A 13,762-nucleotide genomic window follows, 5' to 3' on the forward strand; every position below is an offset into this window, starting at 1 on the left:
TCATTTTTATCACAACTAGGTTAATTAGTTTTAAATGCACTGTAAACATGCAGCAATTAAATTTTAGTCCTGGCCTCCCCACTTGATTAAATTGACATCGACTTGGGTAGTCCAGAGTTCTGGCAGGAGGCAGTGTGGTCAAGTGGTTAGGCCGCTTGCCTTGAGATCCGGAGATCCCGGGTTCAAGACCGGCTCTGACCACTCACTAAATTTGATCCTGGTTGTCCCTGGTTCAACTTCCCAGCTGCACTTGTAAATAGCCAACTGGTTTGCCTCTGGCCAGTTGGGATTCTTAACTGTTTAAGTTGTTGTGTTCTGTTGTTTTGTTGACTTTGTGTTTCATTGGCCCTGAAAAGCCCCTACGGGCAGCGGTTAATTACCTATGTAATGTAATGTAATTACTTTTCATCGCTGAAGTATGTTGCTGCATGAAGAGGACGTCTCCCACAGTTATCAGCAATCAAGCAGTTAGCTCCTTTTGCTAGCAAGTAATACAGTCCATCATGCCAGCCCTGTAGCAGAAAAGCATGATTTCAGTTAGTGGTGTTTTCAAATTTCAACTGGAATTGCTTACAGTATACTCTGAGGATATACCTTTTATTAAACTTAAAAGGTTGGACAAAGTATTAGTTCAGAATGAGTTTTCCACAAGTCTATTTCATGGACAGTGCATCCCTTACAAATTAAGTACAGAAAGTTATTGAGGTAAAAATTATTGGGAAAAATGTGTGACATTTCGACCGAACCTCCGTCATTATCAAGCTTAAAAGTGAAGATAAAATTTGCATACATATAAATGTAAAACTAAGAAGTAAAAGTATGTAAAGCATGAAAATGTACAAAAGAGGGTGTTAAAAACATGCAAGAATAATTTTAAAAAAAGGAATTAAAACACTTTCACGCGAATTGAGTCTGACTGCACATTGATTAAAAACATTTCATTAATTAAAAACAGTTCATTAATACACCATATTCGTATTCTCAGTATTGGACTGGAACTACCGGTAGCTTGCAATGGAGGCTAATGCGGGGGAAATTATATATTAAAAAGTATTTGCATTTGAAAAGATTCCCCCGCATTAGCCTCCATTGCAAGCTAGTTCCAGTCCAATACCGAGAATACGAATATGGTCTATTGAAAAACATTTCATTAGTTAAAAACATTTCATAAATGAGAGAGTCAAACTTGCTCTTGCACTTTGTTAAGATGGTAAAATTCCTCATAAGGTCATTGGGCACATTGGAATGTTCCACACGGAAATGCTTTCCAATGGAGGAAGACGCATTCTTGTGCTTGTCAATGCCTTGATGCAAATTCCGCCGTGTGTAACCAGCATAACCTGCATCACACAGGTCACATTTAAATGGATTGTTGGTTGACAATGGGAGGCTTGACTTCGCGCGGTTTCAGATGCTGTTTAATCTTGTGGCTAACAAATATGGGCTGGATGGTCACTTGAATCTTCTGGCTCAGATCTTTAAGTTGTGCTCTTACAAATTATATCAGCTGAAGATTGGTCCTTAAATGGCAGAACAACGGTTCCCGTCTGAAACCACACAAAGTCAAGCCTCCCATTGTCAACCAACACTCCCTTGTTTGTCAATTTAAGGGTGCGTTTGATTGACCGTATTTCGGAATAGGAATACATGGAATATAGGTTAAAAATCCTTTGTTTTTACCGAGATTCACATTAAAACTGTCAAACATATGCTAAAACGCTATTTCAAACATATTTTTATTATCTTTGCTGCTTCCAAACGAACCAATGAAACATACCATTTTAATCATCACTCCGTGTATTCTTATTCCGAAATTGGGTCAATCGAACGCGCCGTAAAAGTGACCTGTGTGATGCAGGTTCACACTAAACCATTGACTCCTGAACCACTCCCCATTGATGAGAAAAATCTATGAGGTCTGACACTCCTACAATAAGGCATCAATGGGTTAAGAGTATTTTACCTGATAAGCTGCAAGTGCCACTGGAGTTCTTCCAACATTGTCACGAGTATCTATATTTGCACCAGATGTTACAAGCAACTGAACACACTCCAAGTTGTTGCAGCTAACTGATTGGAACAAAGGAGTCATACCCTGACTATTCCTAGCCTCCAAAAGATCTGCATTAATTTAAACAATAGTAACGGTAATCGCTAACAATGTCAGAGCAATCATCTTTGTTATAATTAAAATGAAAACAAGAAAAGAGCTGTATTTTATAAATCAATGAGTAAATGACTTAATTCTTTGAAGGTAATAATAAAAAGCAATAATGCGATAGGGTTAGATATAGAAAGAAAGATAGATTAAAGATAATCACAATATTGCAGCCAAAAGGATTGAATTTTATTACCGGGGGGTATGTAAGTTAATTTTTAATCAAATGAACTATTTCGATTTAGATTGTTAAATGACCATTTCGCCGTTGGTGATGAGGATTTTAGATTTGCCACGTTTGAAGCTTCTGTAAACACTTTCACGCATCCTTTGTGTCGCTTGCACGTTTTCCACGTATGAATGGAGATGTCATTCAATCAACTTTGGATGGTTTTCTTCTGCAAATCTTGTTGAGATCGCTTCGTGAGTATATACTTAACATTATTATTCTTTTCAATTTCGGTGAATATTTACCTTCCCGCTTTGCGGCTCGGTAAATATTTCGCCACATTCACCTCAATTTCAAAGAATAATTGTTAAACATTCCGTGTTTATTTCACTATACTCGGTGATTGAATCATCCAATTCGGTGGTTTCAACAACTGGTGAACACTTCATTATCTTCGGTCCTACCAACATCGGTGGTAAAATCATTATCTTCAGTGCTCTTTTCGTTATGGTCGTCACCACGCTCCCAACAAACATTATTGAAGGTAAATAATCCCAATACACCATTTTACAGTTGTGTGCTTAGTTACCTGGCCTATGAATAAAGTGAGGCTGGAGTTGACCTTGTTTTGATAGAACCCTCACTGCTTTTCGCATGTAAATTATTACTAATTAGCATGACAACATCTTTAACATAAGAAAAGGAGGGAGGTCTGTATCATAACAAGGTCAACACTAGCCCCACTTTCATTTAAAGGCCAGGTGACTAAGCACACAACTGTAAAGACGTCTATTCCCACATATCTTTGAATTTGAAAATGGCAGAAAAGACTGCAATATTATTATGACCTCGAGTTCCATAATTTCTCAAACTCAAGTAATCTGACAGAGGTATTTGAAAAGGAGAAAATTACAAATGATGTACAGTCAAAAACATTTGTTTCCTGCTCCGGAAGCATAATAACTGTTTACCAGCATTCCGATCAATGAAGCCATTCCAGTTGTCAGAGCCAAACTGGAAAGTGACCAGAGCGTACCGGATAGATGCCGTTACATATCGCCCAATTATCTGTTCTCCTAGAGATGTGCCTCTCGAGCACATAATTCACATTCCAGGGTGAATTCTACAAACAAAAGAAAGGAGCCGCCATGGGGTCTCCAATTTCCCCTGTCGTGGCCAATCTCTACATGGAACAGTTCGAGAGCAGAGCTCTGGACACCGCCCCCACCCCTCCAACTATGTGGTATCGATATGTTGACGACACAATGGCCAAGATTCACGAAAACGCCGTCGATTCCTTCTCAGAACATCTAAACTCCATTGACCAACATATCCAGTTCACTTCGGAACAAGAAAAGGATGGCAGGATTCCTTTCCTTGATACTTGTGTGAGTATTAACCAAGATGGTTCTACCAAGATCTCCGTGTACCGCAAACCTACGCACACGGACCAGTACCTAAACTTCCAATCAAACCATCATCTACAACACAAAAGAGCTGTGGTTAACACCCTGATGTTGAGAGCTCAGACCTTGGTTACAGAAAACGATGACAGAACTAGAGAAACACAGCACGTCAAGCAAGCTCTAAAAATGAATAACTATCCAGAATGGATGCTAACAATACCACATCTAAAATCTACAAAAGAAGATACCGAAGAGCCTCAAAACGAGAAGAAAATCTATGCGTCAACGCCATACATCAAAGGAGTCTCGGAACGCCTGCAAAGAGCTTTCAAGTCACACGAGGTTACACTTATTCATAAACCCGTCAATTCTCTAAGATCACAATTGGTACGTGTCAAGGACACAACTGTCAATCTCAAGAAATGCGGTACTGTGTACCAGATCCATTGTGAGAAGTGTAACAAGGAGTACGTTGGCGAAACGGCCCGCTCTCTGGAAATCAGAGTGAAAGAATACCAATCAAGAAGTTCATCAGCTATTCACGAGCATTGTCGCCTGGAGGGCCACTCGATGGACCCAAATAAGACAAAAGTACTATCAACCGAAGTTAACACCTTCAAACGCAGGATAAAAGAAGCTATTCAAATTAAACTTACGAAACCGGCGTTAAACAGAGACAATGGTTACGAATTAGCAGCTATCTATGACACAATTCTAACCCCCAAGAGGCGTTAAAACTCTTTTTTAAAATTCATGTTTTAACATTCATATCATTGACTGATGAAGTCCGGTTGAAAAAACGGACGAAATATTTCATAAGTTTTAACTTTTAGCTCCGAGTTTGTAAAACTTTTTAACTTTTATTTTTTTTACAAATGATGTAGTTCCACCATTATCTGCAAGCAAAATGAAGTGGCTGGGTGTAAATGCTATGGAGTTATACTTCCAGCAAAATTCAACATCAGAATTTGACATCCCAGTTTCAAATTTGCCTTGATTTTTACATTTGATATCTAAGTTTTATATCCAACATTTAAGTTTGACATTGAAGTTTTGAATAATACATGCTTGACATCGAAGTGGAAAATTTGGCATTTCACATTCAACTTTTAAGCTCAAGACATGGATAGCGGACCTCAGGATACATTACTCACTTGTGTATGGGAAGTCCTCTATCTGTGTCTTGAACTTGAAAGTTGAAATGTGAAATGCCGAATTTTCCACTTCCATGTCAAGCACATATTATTCAAAACTTCAATGTCAAACTTGAATGTTGAATAAAACTTCAATGTCGATGAAAAAAAAACAAGGCAAATTTGAAACTTAGATATAACTCCATGGAATTTACACTCAGCCGCTTCATTTCGCTCGCAAATAACGGTGGAACTACAGCAGGTGTGATTCTCTCCTTTTCAAATACCTCTGTCAGATTACTTCTTAACTCTTTCAAACGCCGCCGATCAGTTACTGTTCACCTCGTAGATTTACAATCACTAATCGGAACTCTTCAATTTGCATGCAAAGTGGTGGTGCCGGACAGGACCTTTCTACAGTAGGCAATTAATTTGACCAGGGGGGTCCCAAGTCGTTTTCACCACAAAAGGCTTAATAAGGAATTTTTTAAGGACCTGGCCATGTGGAAAGTTTTTATCTCAAATTGGAACGGGCGTTCCTTCTTTCTCGAGTCTGCTCCTACCCCGGCGCAGCATCTTGAGCTCTACACTGACACTGCGGGCTCCATAGGATTTGGGGGCAATTTTCAAGGAAAGTTGTTTCAAGGCCGTTGGCCTCCTCACATGAGCTTGAGTCAACAATGCGGAATTAGTATTGAATGGCAAGAACTCTTTCCCATTGTAGTCCCTTGCTCCGTGTGGCACCCCTTTCTCACAGGGAAGCGCCTTCAATTCTGGTGTGACAATCTCTCGGTGGTCGCTATCATAAATTCAGGGCCCTCTAAGACACCCCGCATTATGGATTTGGTTCGCCAACTTGTGCTTCTCTCTATGCAACATAATTTTGTAGTGCGTGCCCATCATGTCCCTGGGGTTTCAAATGAGATCGCTGACGCCCTCTCCCGCTTTCAGATGCAGCGCTTCCGGTCTCTTGCCCCCCACGCCGACCAGAATCCTTGTACCATCCCGCCTTCGCTCATGACCTTCTGAGGGAGGAAGTCCTAAGGTACCCTTCTTGGGGCCTGGCCGCGACCACCAATCGGGCCTACAGCTCTAGGGAACGTCGATTTTTACAATTTTGCCTGATGAACCGTCTCCTCACCCCAGACGGGGATGTATTACCTGCCTCTGAAGGGACACTGATTTACTTTGCCTCTTACCTCGCTAGAACAGTGCGTCATAGCACGATTAAACTTTATTTAGCCGCGGTTTGTAATCTTCATATTACAGCTGGGTACAATGATCCCCTTAAGGGTAAGCTCCGTCTCCGTAAGGTCCTGCGTGGGATCCTTCGCTACCAGGGCAACCAGTGCATCCGTCGCTTGCCAGTGACACCGCAGATTCTCCTTGCCATTCGTCCCGTTCTGCACGCATGGCTTAGACCCCAGGACTTTTCTATGATTTGGGCTGCTTTCAACTAAGCCTTTTTCACGTTTCTCCGTTGCAGCGAGTTTACATACAGTGGGGTTTACAAATTTCGCCCATCTTTAGATCTCTCTACCGATTGCATAACCTTTCATCCTAACCTGGCACACCCACAGCGCATGACAGTGTACCTAAAATCGTCCAAGACTGACATTTCTAGGGAAGGGCATTCTCTCACTATAGCTCGCACCTTGTCACCCCTTTGCGCCGTTGCAGCCATGCAAGAATATTTTCTCTTAGCTAGGCCGCAACCGGGACCTTTATTTTATTTCCAGTCAGGTCGTTACCTTACCCGTAACGTGGTGTCCAACCTCCTTCGGGATAGTACAAGGGTCGCTGGCTTTCCCTATCGGAGCCTAAAAGGCCATAGCTTTCGTATCGGCGCGGCCTCGGTTGCCGCCGCTGCTGGCTTACCTGACTGGCTTATAAAAGTCTTAGGTCGCTGGTCCTCAGATTGTTACCAACTGTACATAAGAACTCCTCAATCTACGTTGGAGTCCGTCGCTCCCAGGATGGCGGCCGTTTCGGGACACTTCTCACCAGTCTAGTCTCTCGTCATGTTGTCCGGTTTTGTCTTTGGGCTTGGGGGGATGCATTGCCTCGCATGCATCGGTGGCGGTTAAGTCTGCGCAGCGACTTCCTCCAAGCTTGTTGGCTGCGTTGCCTTTTGAATATTGCCTGCTAACCGATACTCTTGTCCGATCCAGCACGTGCTGTTTTGCATTCAGCTCGTAGTGCTGGGGAGATAAGTGAGGTTCCTTTGTCACACAATCGCCGGAAGTCGCACAGGCTAACCTTACGCAAGGCAGTGCTCTCCCATTAACGCCAACTGGAGTCAATGTTTGATCATAACTAGTAGTTAGCACACAAACATAAGGAACAGAGACATGAAAGGCAATTTTGCTGTCACGCAAGTAAAATGTAGTTAATGGATCCTGACAATACTATCTGTAACCCTTTCATGGCGGCTCTGTTTTCAATGTAGCGTTTGTGCTGTCTCGTTGCCAAGGTCAGCAAACACTAAGGATTTATTGTATTTTTGCTTTGAACTTCGCAGCTTTGTTGTCTCTAGCAGGCTAGTACGATCCACGGCATTGGCGCTTTTTTCAAAGCTCTATTCACGGCTAAGAGTTGGCACGTGTAACACTAAGTTCTCTCGTAGTACAGCTCTTCCGACTGGCTATGCCAGTGGACATTTGTCTAGCTATAAAAGCATGTGAAAACTATTTAGAGATCACTTATGTTCTGTTGTTCAGCGCAGTTACCTCTCTATATGTTAGTGTGGTTACGATTTGATTTATCCCTCCCTCTCTCCCTTTGGAGTCGAGATTGGGTCTCGTTGTCTGTCAATAAACTCGGGACACTACTGTGTGGTGCGGTTAAGTCTGCGCAGCGACTTCCCCCAAGCTTGTTGGCTGCGTTGCCTTTTGAATATCGCCTGCTAACCGATACTCTTGTGTGATCCAGCACGTGCTGTTTTGCATTCAGCTCGTAGTGCTGGGGAGATAAGTGAGTTCCTTTGTCACACAATCGCAAGAAGTCGCACAGGCTAACCTAACACAAGGCAGTGCTCCCCCGTTAACGCCAATTGGAGTCAATGTTTGATCATAACTAGAAGTTAGCACAAAAACATAAGGAACAGAGACATTAACCACCCAGTATAATAAAATGATAACCAAATATACTGATTTAAGCACCAAATATAACGAAGTATGCACCAAGTATAATGAAGTATATGCACATAATATAATGATAATAAACACCAAATATATTGCATGATTTAAGCACCAAATATAATGAAGTAAACACGGAATATGATGATTTAAGTACCAAATATAATGAAGTAAACACTGAATATAATGATTTAAGCACTGAATATAAGGATGCAAGCACCAAATACTGTGACCAAAAGTATCATAAGACAGTTACGGCGTTCCATCTAGAAAATCAAATTGATTGGCCATTCAGCCATAAAAAACTGTGATAAGACATATTATCTAAAAATACTAAAAAATACTAAAAACTATGTTAAAAACTGTGTTAAGAAACAAACATGTTTCGATCAACGTTAGCTAAACGTCATTATCAAGTCAAAGTAATTTGAAAATTGCAATCTATAATTAAATACTAAAAGAACAATAGTAAATTAAAGAAAACTGTATAGTGAAAGAAAGGAAAAATGAAAATGGAAACAAAAAGTTAGGCACGTAAGGAGTCCATCTGGATATTCAAATTAGGCTTGAGACTCTTAATGAGAAACATTTAGTAGACTAAGCAATCAAATTTGCCCAGGCACTTTCTTATGACCTTAAAGTGGTATTCTTTCAAAAGATCTTTTTTGCCAGGGACGTAGCCAGTATGAGACAAACCGAGGCAATTGCCTCGTTACTTTCTGCGTGATTCGTTAAAATAAAGCGTAATTCCAGTGTTGTCCTCAAAATGTACTTGTCATAAGCACCTAAAATACCTACGAAGAATATTTAACGATGGATATTGCCCCAGTCATAACTTTTTTTCTGGCTACGGCCCTGACTACTGTAAGCTTGCAAAAAATGTTGACCAATTGCCAAATTTTTCTGTTCAGCAATGCCTTGGTGAAGGTGTCAGGTTGTATACCCAACACTTTTTGTTAATTTTCATTGTTCTTTTCTCTATACAAGCTTCTTATGTACTATTGTTCTTGAAGTATTTATAGATTGCTAAGTGGTGACAAGAGAAAAACCTCTGGTTTAACCTTGGACTTGAAATTATTATCTCACTTTCATGCAGACACCAGCTGTCAAATGCATCAAATCAATAATTTTAAAAGGGACCAATGGCAACTTAGCAATCACACATCCCCTAGGTATTACCAATCAAATGAACCAATCATATTGATTTGCATGTCTGTAAAAATATCAACCAATCCGAGCCTGAGGGTCAGATCCTGAACTTGGCATCTGCATGAAAGTGAGATTCAAGTCCAAAGTAACCAGAGGTTTTTCTCTTCTCCCTGCTTCGCGACTCCTCTTCGCCACTTTGTGGCTTTCTCCCCGCTCAGGAAAAACCTCTGGGACCTGAGGGTATTGGCCAGTCAGACTAAAAATAAAAAATTATTTGTTTTTTATCAATTAAATTAAATTATTATCGATATATAACATTGAAAAGGAACAAACCCATATCTTTTTCAAGCTCCTTCTTCAGTTCCTGTACATCACCCTTTAACACTAGGTCATGAATCAACATTACTCTTCCTGCAGTTGTGGTCTGCATTAAAGGCTCACAGATAGAACCTCCTGTTCATAAATTAAAACAAATTTCAAAAATATTTAGGCAAAGAAGCCAATTTAAAGTGCTATATGATAAAAAAATCACTTCCTTTTTTCTTCAGATTTTGAAAGTGTGATTGCTTAACAATGAGTGGCAAAATTTTGAGCTTTGAGTTTTATTCAAGGTTGTTTGCTTTGAGTGTATTACCTTGTTTTTGACTTCACAGTCCGCCATTACTCCTGTTCCAAGCTGACCGACTGGACCTCAGAGAGTTGGATTGAGGGAAAAATGACATCATTTCCTCACTAGCTTCATAATTTTTGAGCGTGTAAATGCAGCTTATTATACATGCAAAACACGAGTTAAAAGTCTGAATTAAAGGCGGAAACTCCTGTGCTGCATAGTAATAATTATTCAGCCGCATACACACGCATTGCATTCTTAAACTATTAGGTGGGTTCATACTACCGGACTAAGGATACCTTGAGTACACTTGAGCCCTACTTCAGATGTGAATGGCTTTAATTTCAGCTCAAGTAGCCTACTTTGTGGCCATGGTAACTTATTTCCTTCAAAGAAGCCGAATACACTCTCACGTCTAGTTCAGACCATCCTTACGAGCTTACTTATCTACTATCAAAACACATTCCGGAAACGGATGGCAATCAAGCATGTTGTGCAGCGGAAAAATGATTGCCAACACGATTACCTTGAAAGCATACTTTGAATTCTAATATGAACGCTCATCACGGTAAGTAAACATGGACGATCTTAAGTATACTTGAGCTCGGGTATACTTAAGGTGTACTTATTCCGCTGGTATGAACCCACCTATTGAGTCTTTGATGTCATTTTCTCCTTGATCCAGCTCTCTCAAGATTTTAAAATTAGTAATGGCAGACAATTATTAGATAGGAAAATTCCAGTTAAAATAAACAGGTTTCTATTTGGTTATACTGTTTGGTTAACATTGTTTTGAAATCTAAATAAAAATAAAAGTGATGTTTTTGGTCATAGTTAGCACTTTAATTAGTAAGTAGGGGGAGGAGTATTCTGAGGTCAAAACAATTTTTCACTTGGTTTTATACATGCAGGGATTGGGGTTGAGCTTATGGTTCTGATAGGTAAAAAAAGTTGCTCTTAACACAGGAAAAAATAACAGATTCCCATTTTTGGCTATTTTCGGGTATTTAAAAAATACCAACAAAAATCCCAGATTTGGAAGAGTGAGACAAGTCCCAGTCAGGGAACTTGGTTGGGAATTCCCTGGTTGAGACTTGTCTCACTTTGCCAAATTTGGGATTTTTATTGGTATTCTTTAAATACCCTAAAATATCCAAAATTGGGAGTCTGTTATTTTTTCCTTTGAAAAAAGGCAATGACTTCCTGACCCATACAAATCCTAGAGTAGGGCACAATTCATGCAGCAGAATTGCAGTGGCAATTTAATTCAGTCCACTAAACAATAATTATAAGCTCTTGAAAATTTGCCTCACAGGTTAACAAATACATGTAAAGGACATTTGGCTGCCTTTCTGTGCTGTTTACATCATTCGCAAGCGCCCGGAAGGACAGATGATGCATTTTTTTTAGAAACACTCTTACCAGATAAAATTGAATCAAAATAACACCTTTTTGTAGTGGAATAATTAATCTCTTAATCGATGGTTTAACATATAATACTCGGGTACATTTTGCTCATTGCTCGTAATTTTTCCTCGCCCCTGCGGAGCTCGGAAAAATACTATGCAACTCGCAAAATATCCGCGCGTATTATATGTTAACCCATCGAATAAGATGTATGTAATAACTTTCTTTTGTGAGAAATTTCGCAATGGCTCTTGGATCAATCCGTAATTTTAGGGGAACGCACTTTTGCCACTAAACTAAGTGCTTTCTGAAAGCAATAAAAAAATGAAAATGAAAACAAAATCTGGCTATCAAAGTTTACCTAAATTTAGAATATATGTGATTTCTTAAAACACTCTAAGGGTTGGCCAGGAACCTGCTCTGCGAAGTGATAAGTTAATTTTAGTAACCGTGAAGGAACCAACCCAAGACTCAGATTGGCGAATGTTCTTCTTCTGCTTCTTTAGTTCACTCAGCGAAGCCAGGTGATCAATCGTTTTCTAATTCCAAAACTACGACCGGCTTACTTCCTTGATCTTAGCAAATATGTTTAGAATATACTAGGGATTACAACGTCTCACCTATCGAACTTGAGGGGGAAGACATCACTTAGCATCCGCTTTTTATAGCTGGCATGCAATCGTTAGGGAATTGATTAGTCGGAAGGGGATTTGCAACCAAAACAAACTTTTAATAATTTAGACTTACTTGGGCGATCTTTTGGGCCTCCAAATGATAGATTTGACATCGTTAGTGGCCTCCGGAGAACTAAACGTCGCTACCGCTTTTTAAGCAACACCAAAAATGATTGACGAACATCGTCGGAGAATCAGTAAGTTCAGCAGATGCGCGCGGATGCTCCTCATGGAGGCATCGACCTTTGTATGCTTCAAACTGGTGATGAATCATAAAGTTACTGATGTTGCAAGAGATAAGATAACCCAAGAGCTACTTGGTACCGCTACAACCTGGAGAAAGCGCAATGATAGGAGAAGGGTCATCGCACACGACACCCAAACTACTGGAAGGAGATTACAAAATGAACAGGCGCGTTATATTGTTTTCTCGAAATCTTTCCTAGCTGACGCTATTTGATTGGTCCTATAACAATTCTAATTGTAGCATGTGTGAACACCTGCCACATTTGTTGCTAGATCAATATATCCGAATTTTGCAATTAATATGTGTTCGATTTTCCTTGCGCTCCTTGACTAATTTCTTTTTTTCTTTGATTACGATGTGCTGACTAAAAGCAGCATAAAAAGAGAAAAAATGGAAAGGCCCTATCGATGGATGTCGATTAACCTTCTGTATGGACTTGAAAAGGAACGCCACTAGACAAAAAAAATAACAATAATACTGAAACATGCTTTGACTGAAAAACATTATCCGACAAAACCTGATATTGTAATCAGTTGCGAGTGTGACGTTTGTAATTTTAGTCGTGGATAGGCGAAGCGTACATTGTATAAACGACGATCGTTCTGGGTAAGAATTTATCATTCGCTCATCGGCAGTGCTTTTCCACGGGGTAAAGGGTAACGGGTAACAGGTAAAGAGTGAAGGATAGAGATTTCTACCTAACGGCACAGGCCCCCCCAAGCTCAGTGTGAGCATGGCCGACAAAAATATAAGGAGTTGTATGGGAATCCCAATAAAAAGCTTGAGAAGATAATTATATGGAAAAAAATCTCAATCAAAAAGCCTAAACGTATTGCCATTGTGGACAGCTTCTTTCCTGTGTGGTTATTTTCCAGATCTGACGCGATTTGAGCCATTTTTCAATAGACCTTTTCGCCTTGTACATTTTGTTTTCCCAATACAGATCATGTGATAATACTCCGGTGGTTTGGTCTTTTGTTTTGTTCATTAAAATGAGGGCATGCAAGCATGAATATGCTAGCCTGCGAACGCAGACGTATTTCCGGCGGTCGTTTCTCTCCCCCGAAGTACTTTTCGGGGGAGAGAAACGACCGCCGGAAATACGTCTGCGTTCGCAGGCTATGAATATGCCTGCATGCACTCTTTTTAATGAACTGCGCCCTGAACAAAACAAAGGACCAAGCCTCCTGAGTATTATCACATGATCTGTATTGGGAAAACAAAATGTACAAGCCGAAAAGGTCTATTTCTGGGTTGTTAACGATTCCATAACAAAATCCCAAGGCTGGAGACTACATTCTCAGGAGCCACCAATTTGAGTCAAATATTCCTGGATAAAATGTGCCCATGGTCACAATTCCACATGAGAATCAATATTGACAAAGACTGAAGACCTTTGAACTTTCATCTCAACCCACCATCAACGCAATAGCAGTCCTGCATGCAACTTCAGGCAGTGCATATTGCAAGAAAACAGCTTTCAAAGGCGGTGCTTTATTAGAAGAGTGGCCACCGCTTCGACCGTTGATAACAAACTGACTTACCGGGGTGACAGACCGTAGTTTGTCAACCGCAAATTCTTTTATTCGCCTGGGTCTCCCAACATGAGTGCATTGACTCAAGCTTTCAAGGAACTGACAAGCAATACAAATAAACTTTGTTCTCTTAGGAT

General features: G+C 40.2%; 1 protein-coding gene and 1 pseudogene across 6 annotated transcripts in view; one reads left to right on the forward strand and one right to left on the reverse strand.

Moving 5' to 3' along the window:
- Positions 1–13,762, reverse strand: part of LOC138043916 (ankyrin repeat domain-containing protein 55-like) — a 54,479-nt gene that overhangs the window by 26,485 nt on the left and 14,232 nt on the right. For 2 of the 6 annotated variants that reach the window (XM_068890442.1, XM_068890443.1), the window contains exon 1: positions 403–510. Coding sequence is in view for 4 of the 6 variants with exons in the window: in XM_068890439.1 (XP_068746540.1) it covers positions 403–512; positions 1,964–2,121; positions 9,486–9,605; positions 11,917–11,956 (428 nt within the window). In the remaining 2 variants the exon portion in view is untranslated. Of the gene's footprint in view, positions 1–402; positions 513–1,963; positions 2,122–9,485; positions 9,606–11,916; positions 13,009–13,762 lie in introns of those variants that run through there. The other 4 variants (XM_068890439.1, XM_068890440.1, XM_068890441.1 and 1 more) reach the window with 4 other exon arrangements.
- On the forward strand, positions 5,071–7,052 carry LOC138043018 (uncharacterized; annotated as a pseudogene).

The sequence above is a fragment of the Montipora capricornis genome, chromosome 3 (genome assembly GCF_036669925.1).
Source record: "Montipora capricornis isolate CH-2021 chromosome 3, ASM3666992v2, whole genome shotgun sequence".
Taxonomy (NCBI): domain Eukaryota; kingdom Metazoa; phylum Cnidaria; class Anthozoa; order Scleractinia; family Acroporidae; genus Montipora; species Montipora capricornis.